Source organism: Pipistrellus kuhlii, unplaced genomic scaffold, assembly GCF_014108245.1.
Source record: "Pipistrellus kuhlii isolate mPipKuh1 unplaced genomic scaffold, mPipKuh1.p scaffold_m20_p_3, whole genome shotgun sequence".
Classification (NCBI taxonomy): Eukaryota; Metazoa; Chordata; class Mammalia; order Chiroptera; family Vespertilionidae; genus Pipistrellus; species Pipistrellus kuhlii.
In genome coordinates, this window is record NW_023425529.1 from 97,705,599 (window position 1) to 97,723,432 (window position 17,834).

Sequence of the window (17,834 nt, forward strand, 5' to 3'; positions counted from 1 at the left end):
CTAAGTGAATTTGAATACTTACCTTCCATGTGAATGATGCAAAAATTGACTAAGTAATAAACAGTCCTTCAAATGCAAAAGTTAAATGTGTTGTATTTAACTTGCAAAATGATTTTGCTTCCGTAGAAAATAATTTTGAATGTTAGAAAGTTGATTACTATATTAGTTAATCAAGACTTTCATAGAGGAGAAGAAAAATAAAGTTCAGTACATTTAATTTATTCTGTAACAACCTTCAACAAATGAGGGTAACTAAATTTGCTTGTCTTTGAGAGAATTTATTTGCTTTGTCCAGAAATTTTCAATTACCCAGAATTAAATAGTCTAGAACAAAATAAAATCAGGAAAACAAAAGTATAGTTATTTTAAACAATAAATATTTTACACCATGATATTTGATCTATAGAACTAAGGGATGCTGAGTATCAAAATAGAAGGCCAGGTTTTTAAGGTATAGATATTTCAAAAGAAAAGTACACTTAAGGTGTTTAAGCATAGGAAATTAGTTAATAAATTATCTGACTTGACATTTCTTTAAAGGAACTTAAACTGATATTTCAGAAATATCCTTTATAGTGAAGCTCTATGAAGGCAAGGTTTTCATAAAAAATATTTCTTTTTCATATTTACTTCCAGCATTTAGGAGAGTAGCTAACACAATAAATGCTCAATAAATATGTACTGAATTAAATTTCTATTGATTTATTCTTTATTCTGAAATTTGATTAAGTATCCTTTTTTAAAATAAGAAATATCTTGGAATCTAATTTATTTAGTGAGAATTCAATAATCATCAATAAATCTGCTTCTGTATGATTTTAGAGCAGGACAATCATAAATGGCTGCCAAGATAAACATTTGTCAAGTCACCACATTAAGATATTTAGTCACGCAAATAAAATTTTATTGAAGTCTGACTCTTAGTAACAATTAAAACACATAAGATAACGGTGGTACAAAGATATTGAAGCTGGCTAATATAGACAGTAAGGAGAAAGAGAAAAGTGATTGCTTAATGTTCTAGTCTGAAAAGTCAGGGAAAATGTTTAACTCATACATGAGTTCAGGGTTAGAACTAAGGTTTCTAAGATTTAACTCACTGCACCAGCTATTTATTCCTTCTTCTGTTTCAAAATATATTACATTTATTATAATTTTAAGTTTTCATCAACATATAGCTTCTGTACTCTCTTAAGTTGTTGGATGGAAAATTGGAAAATGCCTGCACTTTTTGGAATTTTTTTTTTTAATAGTATAAAAGAAATCCACGTGGAGAGATTGGAAATGAAGCTAAAAAAATAAATAAACAAAATAAGTATCTTCTCTGAAGGAATTGAACTACAGCAAAAATGCTCGGCATTTTTTTGTTTAGTGACTATCTTGGTACTAGTGCTAATGCAATAGCCCATTAGGTTCATGTGAAACTACTGTGTTTTCTCAGTCCAGAACAAGCAAATGTACTGAAAGTATTAGAACTGCACAATCCACTCTGTGAAATAATTTGCATTCCCTATTTTTCAATAACATAAGCATGCCATTTGTATAGAAATATTTAGCATGTTAGTTTAAAAAAGAATGTAGATACATTCATATAAATCAGTCTATTATATGGGCTTTTTTCACAGTAAAAGGAAACATGGATAACATTGATTTTTTACCTTCAGTTTTGATAATAGGCTGAAGACTGCCTTCAATCACTTTAATTTTTGGTTCTACAACTTTGGTTATAATTTTAGTAGCTGAAAGTATAGAAAGTGGAACATAAATGATGCTTATATTTCAAAAACCTGAATAAAACATTTTTTGTTTCTTTTTGTTTTTTGCTAGGTACTGAGGTATTAGATACAGTAATATGTTCATATAGAAGATGCAGGAAATATTCATTGCACATTATCTAGTAGTAACTTCTTATGGCCAGATGTTGTATTCTGAAGTTCAGGGACTTGGATTTGTTCCAGTGAAATATAGACTCAATAAGTGCAGAATTCTATCTAGAAATCTATAATTTTGAACTGCACCACCAAACCTCTTTACCTTCTTTTATACTTCTTGAAAATGGCTGCATAGCAACAGAAGACAATAAATAGGATTAATTTCATGCAATTCATAACATCTCAAATTGCATTGTTGAATTCTTTCTCAATTAAAAAAAAAATAAAAGGCAAAATATTTTTCATGCATTTTATAATATTAGAGAGGAAAATAGAAAAATAGCTCAGCATTCTTAAAAGTAAAAATAAATCTCAGATGAGTTCTATGCAAATCATCCAGATGAGTTCTTTGCAACAAACATTATATCATCATTATTTAAGTTTCAGGTTACAATATCAAATTTTATCCTTGTCATCTTTTTTTTTTAATTTAAAGTTATGTATTTTGAATGTATGTCATCCACCCAACTAAGATAATAATGTGTAAAATTTACTTAAGATAGTAGCCAACTTTTTGGTTGGCTTTTGTTTGTACAGATTAACTAAAAATGAGCCTCTGGAACCGTATAAGCAGAGTTACTGGCTTTTTGTAACTTCTAATTAGAGTCCTTAAAAGATAGCTCCATTAGATAACATGCTTCACTAAAACTACCTATGCATTCATATCAGTTATATTGACATTTTAAAGGTGAGGTGTTGGCATAGTTTGGGTTTCTGCAACACTCTCACCTCAACTTTATGAGATGTTTAGTTGTATCCACTTTTGAACTAAGATGGCTTCTAGGCCTTAATTGTGATCACATTTCAGTCATATCAAGATTTTATGTCTTGAGATCTCAAATTATAAAGTTCTAAGGCATAATACATCTGTGTCCAATTATTGGTTTCACAGGTGGTCCTACCATAGAGAAACCTTTCCATGAAGGTCAAATACAGAGGTCATATCCACTGCTACTTTCAAAATGAGTTAATTTGATATCAAATTGTTACTTCAAGGACCTTGAAGTTTAGGATGTTTAGTGGAATGTTATTTTTGTTTCAGTCACACTTTCTAGAAGGCAAATAGTTCTGACAGGACACCAGCCAAGGATTTAATATTGATTTTATTACTCAAAGTTATCTATTTGACAAAATTGCTAAACAGCAGTCCCCCCAAAAAAATTAGAATGTATGGTACTTTGGGGAACATAATAATATGTAGCAAGCATATTAAATAATATATACCAGTCAATAAAAAAACATAAAAACTAATTTTGGTTTAATTAATCTCTACCTCTATTTGACATATGCTTCTAAATAACAGCCTACTCATCTGTTTTTAGGGAGGAGTTAAAAACATTTAACATCAGAATGTAAATCTCAAAACTCAGATTTACTAGACTTGAATATGAAGGTGAGATTTACTAGACTTGCATAATTTCATAAAGTGTAACATTCTCTGGACTGAGGATCTAATTTTAGTAAAAGAAAATAAAGGAATTATAGATGGCTCATTGTGAGCAAAATATTACATTGACATATGGAAAATGGTGAATTTATTATGGATTAAATAGGAAAATTTAAAAGAAAGTAATGCACATATACACCTTTAGTAGAGAAAGATGACATATTATTTCTGATGAATAGAGCCCATAAGGATTCTTTATTTTTTTTATGAAATATATCTTCAAGACATTGTATACTTTCATAATGAAATGTCTACCAGGTTTAAACAAAAGTATTACCACTGAATCTTTAAAATAATGCTGAGCTGGCTTGATATTGGATTTACATATATTATCTATAATAATAAAAACATAATATGCTAATTAGACCAGACATCCTTCCAGACTACATTCTGGATAATGCTGGGGCTATAAGGCACATGTGTCAAACACAAGGCCCGCGGGCCAAATCCTTCCCGCCAGGCCTTGCAATGTGGCCCGCACCGCGCTGTCATCACTGCACTCCACTGCGTTTCCATCACAATGACAGTTTATGACTGTTCAGTAAACCATTCGGCCCGCGATTTAGGCTGGATTTTAGATTTTGGCCCCTTCTCTGATTGAGTTCGACACCTTACTGTAAGGGAAGCCTGAGTCCTGGGTGCCGGAGGAAAGCTTGCTGGCAGCCAGGGGAAGGAAGGCCTACTCTTGCACTAATTTTGTGCATTGGGCCTCTAGTTATTACATAATTGAAGTCAGTAAAAGCAGCAGACATTTTGTTTTGCTCCTTATATTGTTTTTACTTTTTCATACCAAGTGTAAATCTTAAAGAAAATTTTCTTAATTAAATAACAGATGCTGATGGTAAAAAATAGAATAATTTTCTAGTCAGAATAAATGTAGGAATTAAAATAATTCTTTAGCTACTTTTATACTGCATATTGAGTGTTTATTGTAGAGGCAAAATAAAATTAAAAGAATTTCTGCTTTGAGAGTTATAAGAAAAAATACAAAGGAAGAAAAGTCACATTGAAAAAGACATACCACAAGTTATGTTTATGAGAATGACTTATCCTTTACCAATGCTAAATAGTAGGGGTTTAATTTTGATGATCCGATAGAATCAGGGATAAAAAAACCTTGCTATCTAGAAACTTTATGTTTATCACCTGGCAAAACTTTTATTTCTTTATACAGTTTGGATAGAGAGAGTTTTTGACCACACATTTGCATTTCTGTGTCCACACATTTGCATTTTCAGATAGCTCTGGAGTGCTTTTTACCTATATCTTCCCTTTAAGGTTTGTATGTCTTTTTTTCTAATTCTTCACCATACTAGCTATTATATTTTACTATTTTCTACATTAATAAAAGAGAAACATGCCCACAAGCCATGCCCACCAGCCAATCAGGAGTAGTATGCAAATTAACCCAATCAAGATGGCTGTGGTCATGGAACAAGCAAGATCCTTGGGTTTCCTGGCAATGGAGAAAGCCACGCTTCCCACCCACTCTGGCTAGCCCTGGCCGCCACTCTAGGCTATAAGGTTCAATTATAGAAGATAAATAAAGCTCAACAAAAATGGCAGCAGCCACGAAGCTGGAGATAGCAGGAGGCTTGAGTTTTCCCAGGCGATGCAGGAAGCCAAGCTTCCTGCAGCCCTGGCCTGCCTGGTCTCCGCTCAAAGCTACAAAGTTTCAATTATAGAAGATAAATAAATCCCAGATACCAGGGTCTCCCCTTGGGTTGCCAGGGGGCATGGCCGGCCTGCAAACCCCTACAAGCCCCTCACCCAGGCTGCCCCACGCTCCAAGAGAATCCCACCCTGATCCAGGACATCCTTCAGGGCAAACCAGCTGGCCCCCGCCTGTATACCAGGCCTCTATCCTATCTACTGTTTCCCCAAAAATAAGACAGTGTCTTATATTAATTTTTTCTCCCAAAGTTGCTCTAGATCTTATTTTCAGGGGATGTCTTATCTTTCCATGGGCTAGGTCTTATTTTCGGAGGATGTCTTATTTTTTGGGAAACACAGTAATAAAAGAGTAATATGCAAATTGACTATCACTGTAACACACAAAGATGGCTACCCCTATGTGGACAAAAGATGGCCAGCAGGGGAGGGCAGTTGGTAGGGACCCAGCCCTGCAGGGAAGGGCAGTTAGGGGTGACCAGGCCAGCAGAAGAGGGAAGTTAGGGGCAATTGTGTCTGCAGGGGAGTAGTTAGGCATCAATTAGGCTGGCATGGGAGTGGTTAGGGGGTGATCAGGCTGGTAGGCAGAAGCAGTTAGGGGCAATCAAGAAGGCAGGCAGGTGAAGCAGTTGGGAATCAGCAGTCCTGGATTTTGAGAGGGATGTCCAACTGCCCCTTTAGGTCCAATGTGGCAGCAAGCAGGCCTGCAGAGAAGATGATTGGGCCTAAACAGGCAGTCGGACATCCCTTGAGGGGTCCCAGATTGGAGAGGGTTCAGTCTAGGCTGAGGGACACCCTCCCCCCTCTGTGCACTGGCCTCTAGTTCTTATATATTTTTGATTGAGTGGGGAAGTGGTTTCTTAGAGCTGGAGGGTATGGCTAAGGCTAAAAGGTCTCATTCTAAACTCAAACCTTATTTAAAGTGGGATTCAATTTGCCATTGTTTAAAATTCTAAATACCAGATTACCAGTAGTCTCTGTAAATATAAAAAATACTAGAGGCCTGGTGCATGAAATTTGTGCAGGGGGGTCTCTCTCATCCCAACCTGCACCGTCTCTAATTTGGGAGCCCTCAGGGGATGTCCTCCCTATGGCTTAGGTGATTGGGCTGATTGGGGAAGGTGCCACCCCCCCATCACCTTGCTGCTGCAGTCACTAAGATGTTTTCATCAACATGGACTCCAGTCCTTTCATCATGAAAAAATGACATCTTTCTTTAGGCATTTTAAAGATATATCTTTCATTTCTTCCTCCCTCCCTTCCTCTCTCTTTCTTTCTTCTCTTTCTTCCCTCTTCCTTCCTTCCTTCCTTCCTTCCTTCCTTCCTTCCTTCCTTCCTTCCTTCTTCCTTCCTCCTTCCTTCTTCCTTCCTTCTTCTTCTTTCTTTCTTTCTTTCTTTCTTTCTTTCTTTCTTTTCTTTCTTTCTTTCTTTTCTTTCTTCTTTCCCTCTCTTCAGGATATTTTCCCATTGATTTTTAGACCATGTGGAAGAGAGAGGGAAAGACAGAGAGAAACATCAATGTGAGAGGGACACTTCAATTGGTTGCCTCCTGCATGAGCCCTGATCTAGGCCCCAGCCAGGGAGGAGCCTGCAACCTAGGTATATGCCCTTGATCAGAATTTAACCTGGACCCTGTAGTAGACAGGTTGAGACTCTATCCACTGATCCAAACTGGTTAGGACGTTTCTTAGCCCCTCCAGCAGCGGACCTTTGTTTTTTCCTCTAAGAGTGAGGTAGAAAAAAACCCTAGATCACCTTCTTGGATTCTTATTATGCAAGTTAGTTACAAGGAACACTGTGAGTGGCATACTGGGAACTTAGCCAATAAGCACTCAGAAAAGGTATTTCCTCTGCAGCTCACATGCAGAGGCAGGACTGCCAGCGTGCCCTGGCTGTCAGGCCCTGTTCTTGCCACCACCACACCTGGCAGGTAGGCCCTGCTCTCTGCAGGCCTGCTTGCTGCCACTGGACTGGCAAGCCCTGCTTTCTGTGGGCCTGCACCATCCATGGCTTGGCTCACCACACAGCAGCCCCCTCCCACCCACATACGTGCATGCACAGCATGGGTTGTGACTGTTATGGCATCCTGGCTAATTTGCATATTACCTCTTTTTACATATATATATAATTTTTTTTTAACTTTTGCCATTTTCATGTGATTAATACCCATTATATACTTACTATAGACAGTCATGGGGATTTCTTTGAAGGTACTACCACGAACATACTGAAAATAAATGTTTATACATGAAGTGTAATAACATGACATGTATACTTAGTAACATAAAACTAAGGCTAGTTGTATTAAAAAAATATGGAACTACTCTATTTCTTACTAAGGTAAATAAAATGAAGCTATCAAAACACTTAACAGAAATGAAGTCTTCATATGAATCAAATTCCAGTTTTCTGCTATGAGGCTGATAGCTTAAAATTTATGGATTTGTAACTCAAACTTAAAAATTATGGAATAATTAATCTGAAATCATATGTTTTCTGACACATTGACTCTATAGTAATAAAGAAGCAAAATATTCTTTGCCTTTAGCTATTATGATTAATGACAATTTTTTATAAGTAAATACTTTTTCTTATATTAAGTAGCAAAGACATTTGAGGATAAAAAAAAATTACAGTTTTCCCCCCCATGTCTTATTTTCCCTACTGGATGATAAACTTTTTGCATAAAGTCATACCTGATTCAACTTATTATTTCACATAACACTTAATATACTGCTTGGCCTCAAGTAAATTTTAATGGATTGTTGTTGAATAAAGCCATAAAGAATTTATGTCATTTCTTTATGCTAGTGATGCATAACCAACAGAGCAATCCAAGCCTAGTGTCCTTCTACTCATTGTCTACATTTATAGTTTCTTATGTTCAATACATTATAAATAAATCCAATAATATTCTGTACCTTAATTTGGATATATTTGATCAGTTTATTAAGTATTTCCAGCAGCTGATCACTTCCAATAGGCGTATCTATGAAGAGGAATATTAAATGTTGGAAAGAATGTATGAAATAAAAATCTAGGTTTTTATTAAAAAAAGATTTAGCATATTAATGTATTCAATAATTACCAACCTGCTGGATAGAGAAGTTTATCTACAACATGAATGACACCATTTGTTGTCATGATGTCAGATTCTTTTGATTTCAATTCATTTACCAGAAGTGTGTCATTTACCTATCAAAACAAAAGATAATATCAATGAGAAATTTAATAAAAATTGAATGTTATAATTTATGAACACTATCAGAAGTGCATTCCAGAGAACTTACTCCTTTCAGATAGATTTTGCTTCCTTGTGTAGTCTTTAAAATGTTAGTAACACCAGGTTCAAACCCCTTTCCAATGAAAACTCCTGGTGTCAGGTGATAAAGGATAATGTTTTGAAGAGCATTTTTGTTGCCTAGAAGGAAAGGTATATATTTATTTAATAACATGCCATCTTGTTTGGCATTTTGATGTTAGGAATACTAAAGAGAAAAAAATTTGTCTTCACATTTCCACACTGTATTTTCTTATGTCATTGTTCTCTCAAGTTGCTATTGATAAATAACATAAATGAACACATAGTCCAAATACATGACAGTAAGCAGCTAACTAAGAATATTAATGAGTGACCCTTCACATATCTCAAATGAAAATAAAAATAACTAAAACTCTATAGGAATTTTTAAAGAGGAAATATATTTGAGGTTGATGTCTGGGCAGAAACCCTTGAGGAAGAAATTGGGTCCTGATAACAAAGAGCAAATATTCCATATTCACTTTTACTTACGAATCAGAATTTCCTTTTCTTCATTAGTCATTCCTTTAAAGGCATCATTGGTTGGAACAAATAAAGTCCAATCCCCAGGCTGTGTTAGGAGCTCTTTCAAGTCTGCAGCTTCTAGAAAGCTAAGGAAGATGCTAAACAGAAAAAAAACATGTTTATTTTGTTAGATTTAGATATAGTATGCTCACCTACAATGCATGGAATAGAATATAACCCATGTATTTCAGAAAGCATGAGAAAATTGTTTATTATACATTTTCATAGGTTTCAATTTACCTGGTAAGAAAGTCTTATCAATTATATAAATGTACATGTGATTTTTAAATTTCCTAAATACTGTTTTTCTCCTACAAAACTTGAGAAGGTCACACACAAATAAACATTTTTAATTTAATATTCTACAAAGTAGGCTTTGCTATTAAATATTGTCATTTAACAATTTAATTATAAGAAACTTGCAAAGAATAGTTCAGTTTATAAGACTGCATTTTTTCCCCCACTCACCAAATTATATTGTTTCACCAGGAAGCAAATAATGTTGAGAATATATTTTAATTTTGAAAACAGTTTCATAGACTTACTATTCTAAATGTTATGATCAACAATACTGAATATTAAATGCCGTTTAGACTTCTAACTGTGAAACAAAAATATGCCAATACCTCTCATTCTTTTGTGGTGGAGATGAAACTAATTAAGTTTACCTAAAGCGTTTATCTTGTTTTAACTTTTCATGGAGGGATTTCTCTGCTGGTTTGATGATTTCTCGGAATACGTGAATAGCACCATTTCTTCCTTGCTTGCTTCCTCTCACCATGCAGGAATTTTCAATGCAGACAGCCTAACAAAGGAAGAAAAGATACAGTTTTCCATTTCCTTATTTGAACTTTCCTATGTGGAAATAATTGCATAATTAAATTTTTAGATTGACTCTCCTAAGTGGTACCCTGACCTATATGGCTAGTGAAAACAGCATCTCTCTTCTGTTTTTAATTCCTTGCAAAATCTGACATCGCCTTTCTTATTCAACAAGGTTTTTTGCTACTATTCAAGCTACTGAAGGTGTCAGGCATGTAGTTTTATGAGTAAGTAACAAAAGTTCCATAGAATCCCATTGTTAACATTTTCTACCATTCCTCTTCATGTTCCAACTATTTTTTCAACCTTCTTAGGAAACTTTAACCTTTTAACTATTTAGGACCTTTTTTAACTATTAGTTTCCTGACATCAGTGATTCTTATGATCTTCAGAAATAGTTTCTATATTTTCTTAACTGTAATATCCCATCAATTTATAGGTATAGTACTTTTAAACAAATAAAGGTGTATGTTTAATTTTGAGAACAGCCAATTTTCTGCTTCCATTATAATGTTTGTCTTGGAATTGTGGAAGTATAATGAACAGATACTATGTCAAATTCAATTCTAGGAAATGCCTTATTTTCTGTGAAATATTTTAGCTATAGCTGTATGTGTTTCCTGGACAGGAACCAAAAGCATCACTAGTTACATTGTGATTTTGATAAGCAATATTTTCTAAAATGTTTTCCTCAAATAAAATTAGAACCATTTTTATAGAATTCAAAAATATTTCTGTGTTTATGAAAGTTTATCTTAAAAGTCAGTCAAAAAGATTCAATTGCTGAGTTGTGATCTCACAGTAAAAGATCATCCTACATATTTGATTATATATAAAATTGTCTTGTAAATTATAATAGACCCAATAAACTGATAAACAAATGGCCAATGGACAGATAAAAAAATGTTTAATATCATTAATCATCAGTAAATGCAAGTCAAAACCAAAATGAAATACCACCTCAGACCACTCAGAGTGGCAATTACACAAAACTCAAAGGATTAAGAATAGAGTTAGATCCAGAAACTCCTCTTCTGTGTATCTAACAAAAGTTTTTGAAAACATTTATTCACAAAGATATATCCACCACTTTGTTCATTGCAGCATTATTCAAAGTGGCCAAGACATGGAAACAACCAAAGTTTCCTTCCGTAGATGATTGGGTAAGGAAAATTTGGTGCCTACATACAATAGAATACTAATTAGCCATAAAAAAAGATTAAACACTACCCTGTGGGGAGGTTAAAAATGGTGGCAGAGTAATGGAAGCTACATTGACACTCTCCAAAGATCAAACTGGAAATACAACTAAAATACAGAAAAATCACCTTGAAAAATCAACTACAGACTAGCTGAAGAGAACCCTGATAAACAAAGATCGAAAGTGGAGGCTATATAGAGACTGGTAGGAAGTGTGGAGACAAGAAAGGCAGTCAGCAGCTAAAGTTTCAAAGAGTTATCACAACTGTTAGGGGGGTTCCCAGTGAGAATTCTGGGGTCTGAACTCCAAGCTGGCCTTCTCAGCCCAGAGCACCAGAACTGAAAAGGTGCCCACATAGTAGGTTGCTATCTGCCAGTGAGAAATGGCTGGAAATTCAAGCACCCGCTTAAAGGACCAAGTCACAAAATTTCGTGTACAGCCATTCACCATTGGCTCCAGCAGAGGGAGGACAGAGTAGACTGGAGCTGTGTGAGGAGAGTCCAGGGTTGGGGGGTGGGAGTTGGAGCTTGGAGGGCAATCTCCTGGTCTCCTGTGCTGAGTCATTCTCTCACTGTGTGTAGGACATCTTTCTCTGATTGACTTTTGTTATCCAGGCAGTTTTGGCTGTGGGGGAAGGCAATTGCACACCATAATGGAAGCCATCTCTTTCTACCTTGTGGTCAGAATAAAGCTAATCAAGCATAAATAAAATCAAGCTGCAGGCAGAGGTGGATCTCTGGAAGCTTTGATTCTGTACTGATGTAATCCCAGGCCCTAATCTAGTAAAAGTAGACCCTAATGCACATCTTGGTCCTTTTTTAAGGCACCTGACCCCAGCAGAAGGAGCCACAAGCTGTGGATTGCTGATAGCCCCAAACAGGGTACTTAGTGCCAGTCAGAAGCAGAGTGTGACATTATCCTGCTTTAGAGATTGGGAGTCACAGCAGATCTACCTAATATAAAAACACAAACCCAGATAGGCAGCCAAAATGGGAAGGTAAGAAAACAACCCTCAGATGAAAGAAGAAGAAAATTCACAGAAGAACTAAATAAAATGGAGATAAGAAATTTATCAGATATAGAGTTCAGAATAATAATGCCAAAGATGCTATACAGCATAAGAAAAAATATAGTAACTATGAAAAAAGATCAGTCTGAAATAAAGAATGACATAGCACTAATAACACCATGAAAGGAATACACAACAGATTAGGGGAAGCAGAGGACAAGATCAGTGAATTAGAAAACTGTAGAAAAAAATTTACTCAATCAGAGAAATAAAAAAAACAATTTAAAAACAAAAGGGCAGTTTAAGGGAGCCATGGGACAAAGTTAAACATAAAAATATTTGCATAATCAGAGTGCCAAAAGAAGGTGAAAGTGAGCAAGGGATAGAGAACATATTTGAAGAAATAATGGCAGAATACTTCCCCAACCTGCTGAAGGAAAAAGTCACCTAAGTCCAGGAGACACATAGAGTCAAAAGAAAGAAGGACCCAAACAAGCCACAGGAGGGACCACAGAATGACTCCAGAGCATGTCTGGCACATCTTGCTCAGTCCTGATTGGCTGGACCCCAGCAGAAAGCTAACTTAATGGTCACAGCATCTGCTCACTGGTGGTCAGTGCACATCATAGTGAACAGTTGAGTGGCCTTAGCATATCATTAGAAAATTATGCTTTAATTGGTTGAATGCCCAACTGGACAACTGGACACTTAGCATATTAGCTTTTTATTATATAGGATGACAGGGTTACCAATAAGATCAAGGAAGAAATAAAAAATGTTCTGAAAACAAATGTAAATGAACCTAAAACAACCTAAAATCTCTGTGACCCAGTAAGAGCAGTCCTAAGAAGGAGGTTCATATTACTTCAGGCCTAACTCAAAAGACAAGAAAAATTAATAATAAAATATTTAACACTATACCTTAAAGAACTAGAAAGAGAAAAATAAGAAAAGCCCAGAGGAAAAAGAATGAATGAAACAATAAAGATCAGAGCAGAAATAAATTACATTGAGATGAAAAAAATCATATAAAAGTTCATTGAAACTAAGAATTTATTCTTTGAAAAGATAAACAAGATTTATGGATCTTTAGCCAGTCTTATCCTATATAATAAAAGCCTAATATGCAAATTAAATGAATAGAAGAAAGATTAGTGTAATGACCAGCCACTTTGAAATTCACTGACCACCAGGGGACAAATGCAGGAGCTTTCCCCAGCCCTCAGGCCCCAGGCCAGCCAAGGCAGGTACCACCCTGCAGATCAGCCCTGATCGCCAGCCATGCCTAGGGACCCTACCCATGCATTTATTTTGTGCACTGGGCCTCTAGTCAGAAAATAAAGAGAGAGAGCCAAAATAAATAAAATCAGAAATGAAAGTGGTAAAGTTAACAACTGACACCATGGAAATACAAAGGGTTATAAGAAAATATTGTAAACAACCATATGCCAACAAGCTGGACAATTTGGATAAAATGGACAATTTCCTAGAAAAATATAAACTCCCAAAACTGAATCAGGAAGAATCAGAAAACCTAAATAAGCCAATAACAACTGATGAAATAGAAGCAATAATCAAAAACTTCTTGCAAACAAAAGTCCTGGTCTGGACAGCTTTACAGGGGAGTTTTACCAAACCTTTAAAGAACAACTAAGACCTATCATCTTCAAACTACTCCAAAACATCCAAGAGTAATAAAACTTCCAAGGTCTTTTCATGAGTCCAATAATGAGAAATAATTCTAAAACCAAATAAATAAACTGCAAAGAAATAGAACTATAGTCCAATATATCTGATAAACGTAAATGCTAAAACCTTTAACAAAATATTAACAAATTGGATACAGCAATATATCAAAAAGATCATACTTCATGACTGAGTGGGATTTATTATGAAGATGAAGGATATTCGCAAATCAGTAAATGTGATACATCACATAAACAAATTAAAAAAATCACATGTACATATCAATATGCACAGAAAAAGCATTCAACAAAACTTAACACCTATTTTTTATTAAAAACTCTCAGCAAAGTGTGAATAGAAGGATAGTATCTCAACATGATAAAGGTCATATATGACAAACCTACAGTGAACATCATAGTCAATAGGCAATAACTAAAACCTTTTCCCCTAAGAACAGAAACAAGTCAACGATGTCTGATTTCACCACTCTTTTTTTTTTTTTTTTTTTTTTACTTTTTAAAGAAGATTTTTTTTTATTGACTCTTTTAGAGAGTGGAAGAGAGAAGGAGGAAAAAAAAAATCAATATGAGAGTGCAACATCAATTGGCCGCCTCATGCATGCCCTCCACTGGGGATTGAGTCTGTAACCAGGGCATGTACCCTGACCAGGAATCAAACCTGCAACCTTTCGGTGCATGGGACTATACCCTACCAAGAGAGCCATAACAGCCAGTTGTATCTTTTCAGTATTAAATTGTTTGATGAGTCTCTATGCTAGGATGTCCTTGTTAATGTTGAGGAATTCAAGTAGAGAAAGGTGATTTCACCACTCTTATTCAACATAGTACTGGAAGTCCTAGCCACAGCAGTCAGGCAAGAAGAAGAAGTAAAAGACATCCAAATCGAAAAGGAAGAAATAAACTCTCATTATTCCCAAATGACATGAAAATTCTAAAGTCTTCTCCCCAAAATTACTAGATTTAATAAAAGAATTTGGCAATGTAGCAGGATACAAAATTAACATCTGAAACTGATGGCATTTTTATACACCAATAATTGAATTGTCAGAAAGAGAAATTAAACAAGTAATCCCATTTACCATCCCAACAAAAAATTAAGATACCTGGGAATAAACGTAACCAACAATGTAAAAGACTTGTACTTGGAAAACTACAGGATGTTAAAAAGAAAAAGAAAGAAAGAGAGAAAGAGGAAGATATAAACAAGTGGAAGAATATACCATGTTCATGGACTGGTAATATTTACATAATTAAAATGTACATACTACCCAAAGAAATCTACAGATTCAATGCAATTACTATTAAAAATTAACAGCAGATTTCACATATCTAGAAAAAAATTACTCCAAAGGTATATGGAATCAATAAAGACCCCGAATATTCACAGTCATCTTGAGAAAGAAGGACAATGTTAGAGGAATCACAATACCCAATATCAAGTTATACTACAAAGCCTCTATAAGTCAAAGCAGCCTGTTACTGGCACAAGAACAGATATATAGTTCAATGGAACAGAACTGAGACTGCAGAAATCATCCCAAGCAATTATCCTCAATTAATATTTGACAAAGAAGGTAAGAACATGCAATGTAGTAAGGACAGTCTTCTCAATACATGTTGGGAAAATTGGACAGACACATGCAAAAAAATGAAACTAGACCACCAACCATATACAAGAATAAACTTAAAATGAATACAATACTTAAATGTAAGTTGTCATGCCATTAAAATTCTGGAAGAAACCATAAGCAGGAAAATCTTAAACATCTCTCATAGCAATATGTTTGCAGATACATCTCCTAGGACTAAAGAGGAAACAAACAAGTGGGACTACTTCATAATAAAAGAAACCATCAACAAATCAAAAGAGAGCCCACTGTATAAAATAACATATTTGGCAATGATATTGATATTTCTGATAAAGGCTTAATATCTAAAATATATAAGGAAAAATACAGTTTAACAAAAGGAAGACAAACAATCCAATTTTAAAATGGGCAGAATGCCTGAATAGACATTTCTCCAAAGAGGATATACAGATGGCCAAGAGGCACATGAAAAAATGCTCAAAGTTACTGATCATCGGTGAGATGCAAATTAAACAACAACGAAGTATCACCTTATACCTGTCAGAATGGCTACCATCAACAAATTGCAAGTGCTGATGTGGATGTGGAGAAAAGGGAACCCTAGTACACTGCTGGTGGGAATGCAAACTAGTGCAGTTATTATGGAGATTCCTAAAAAATTAAGTATCAGCTACATTTTGACCTAGTGATCTTGCTGCTGGGAATATATCCTAAGAAACCTGAAACACCAATCAGAAAGAATGCATGCATCCCTATGGTCAGAGCAGCACAATATATAATAGCTAAGACCTGAAAATAATCCAAGTAGATAAAAAAGCAGTGGTACATTTACACCATGAGATACTATACAACAGTAAAAAAGAAAGAACTTAACATTTGCAATACCATGGAGGGACCTGGAGAGTATTATGCTAATTGAAATAAGCTAGTCAGACAAAGACAAATATCACATGATCTCACTCATTTGTGGAATCTAATGAAAAAAATAAATGAATGAACAAAATAGATCCAGACACATAGAAACATAGAACAGTCTGTGGAATCTCAGAGCGTAAGCAGGGGAGAATGACTACTAAGTGGGAAGAGATCAACCAACTTGTATGCATATATTCTTTAACCCATAGACACAGACAATAGAGTAGTGAAGGCCTTGGGTGGTGGGTGGGGTTGGACTGGAAGGGGTTAATATGGGGAATAGGAGGACATATGTAATTCTTTCAATGATAAAGATTTAATTTAAAAAATAAATAAATACTGCCATATGACTACCTGGAAGGATCTTGAGAATATCATGCTCAGCTAAATAAATCATACAGAAATAGTCAAAAATCATATGATTTCACTCATAATAAGATACAAAACTGAAAGCAACAAATGAACGAACAGGAAAAACAAACAAAAACTCATAGATACAGACAACTATGGAATACTTACCAGAGGAATTGGTGGTGGAAGGTAGTAAAAGGTAAAAGGGGTCAAATATATGGTGACAGGATATATTACTTAGTGTGCTTGGCAAAAAATATAATATACAGATGATTAATCATAGAATTATATACTTGGAACCTATATACCAATGTCACCCAATTAAGTTTATTTTGAAAATAAATAAATCACATATATTCAACAAATAACTTGTGTTGGCAAGAATGTAGAAAAAAGGGAGCCCTTGTGCACTTTTGGTGGGTCTTCAAATTATTGCAGCCAATACGGAAAGCTGTGTGGAGACTCCTCAAAAAATTGAAAAAAGAAGTACCATCTGATCCAGCAATTCTATTTCTAGGTATTTATCAATGGAAACAAAACACTAATTTAAAAAGATTTATACCTTCCTATGTTCATGGCATCATTATTTACAATAACAAAGGTATAGAAGCAACCTAGATTTCCATTGATAGATTAATGGATAAAAAGTATGTGGCCTAATTTTGCAATGGAATATTACTCAGCCATAAAAAATGAAATTTTACCATTTGTGAGAACAAGAATGGTATTATGCTTAGTGAAGTACATCAGAGAAAGACAAATATCATATGATTTTACTTATATGTGGAATATGAAGTAAAACAAAAACAGACTTATTGAAACATGTTTTCCAGAGTAGACAAGAGTTGGGAGGATGGTTAAAAAAGGTGAAGGGGAATATGGCCAATAATGTCATCAGTTTTCACAGTGATGAATGATTATTAAATTTAGTGTGGTGATCACATTGTAAGATTTATAAATGTCCAATCACTATATTGCATGCCTGAAACTAATTTGTATACTAACTAAACTTAAATAAAACTAGTAATTAACACTTATTTTAGAGAAGTTGTAGTGATTTGTGGAATTGAAATAATGCTTTAGGAATATAATGTTATTTATAATTAAACAATTGTAAATTTAAGAATTATTAACACATAGCACTTTTTGTGTAACTTTCTGTATTCACATATGTTACTCAGTTCCATGATCTTTTCTTTTCTTTCTTTCTTTTTTATTTAAATATATTTTATTGACTTTTTACAGAGAGGAAGAGAGAGGGATAGAGAGTTAGAAACATCGATAAGAGAGAGACACCAATCAGCTGCCTCTTGCACACCCCCATTGGGGATGTGCCTGAAACCAAAGTAGATGCCCTTGACCGAAA

At 34.8% G+C, this 17,834-nt stretch overlaps 1 protein-coding gene across 11 annotated transcripts in view; it reads right to left on the minus strand.

The window, feature by feature from the left end:
* The window catches only part of POSTN (periostin), a 50,311-nt gene that overhangs the window by 12,387 nt on the left and 20,090 nt on the right, over window positions 1–17,834 (minus strand). For 7 of the 11 annotated variants that reach the window (XM_036454973.2, XM_036454975.2, XM_036454970.2 and 4 more), the window contains exons 11-17: window positions 9,544–9,680; window positions 8,843–8,973; window positions 8,340–8,470; window positions 8,142–8,244; window positions 7,971–8,038; window positions 7,231–7,276; window positions 1,659–1,739 (exon numbers count right to left, since the gene is read on the minus strand). In XM_036454973.2, coding sequence (XP_036310866.1) covers window positions 1,659–1,739; window positions 7,231–7,276; window positions 7,971–8,038; window positions 8,142–8,244; window positions 8,340–8,470; window positions 8,843–8,973; window positions 9,544–9,680 — 697 coding nt within the window. The remainder of the gene's footprint in view (window positions 1–1,658; window positions 1,740–7,230; window positions 7,277–7,970; window positions 8,039–8,141; window positions 8,245–8,339; window positions 8,471–8,842; window positions 8,974–9,543; window positions 9,681–17,834) is intronic. The other 4 variants (XM_036454977.2, XM_036454976.2, XM_036454971.2 and 1 more) reach the window with 1 other exon arrangement.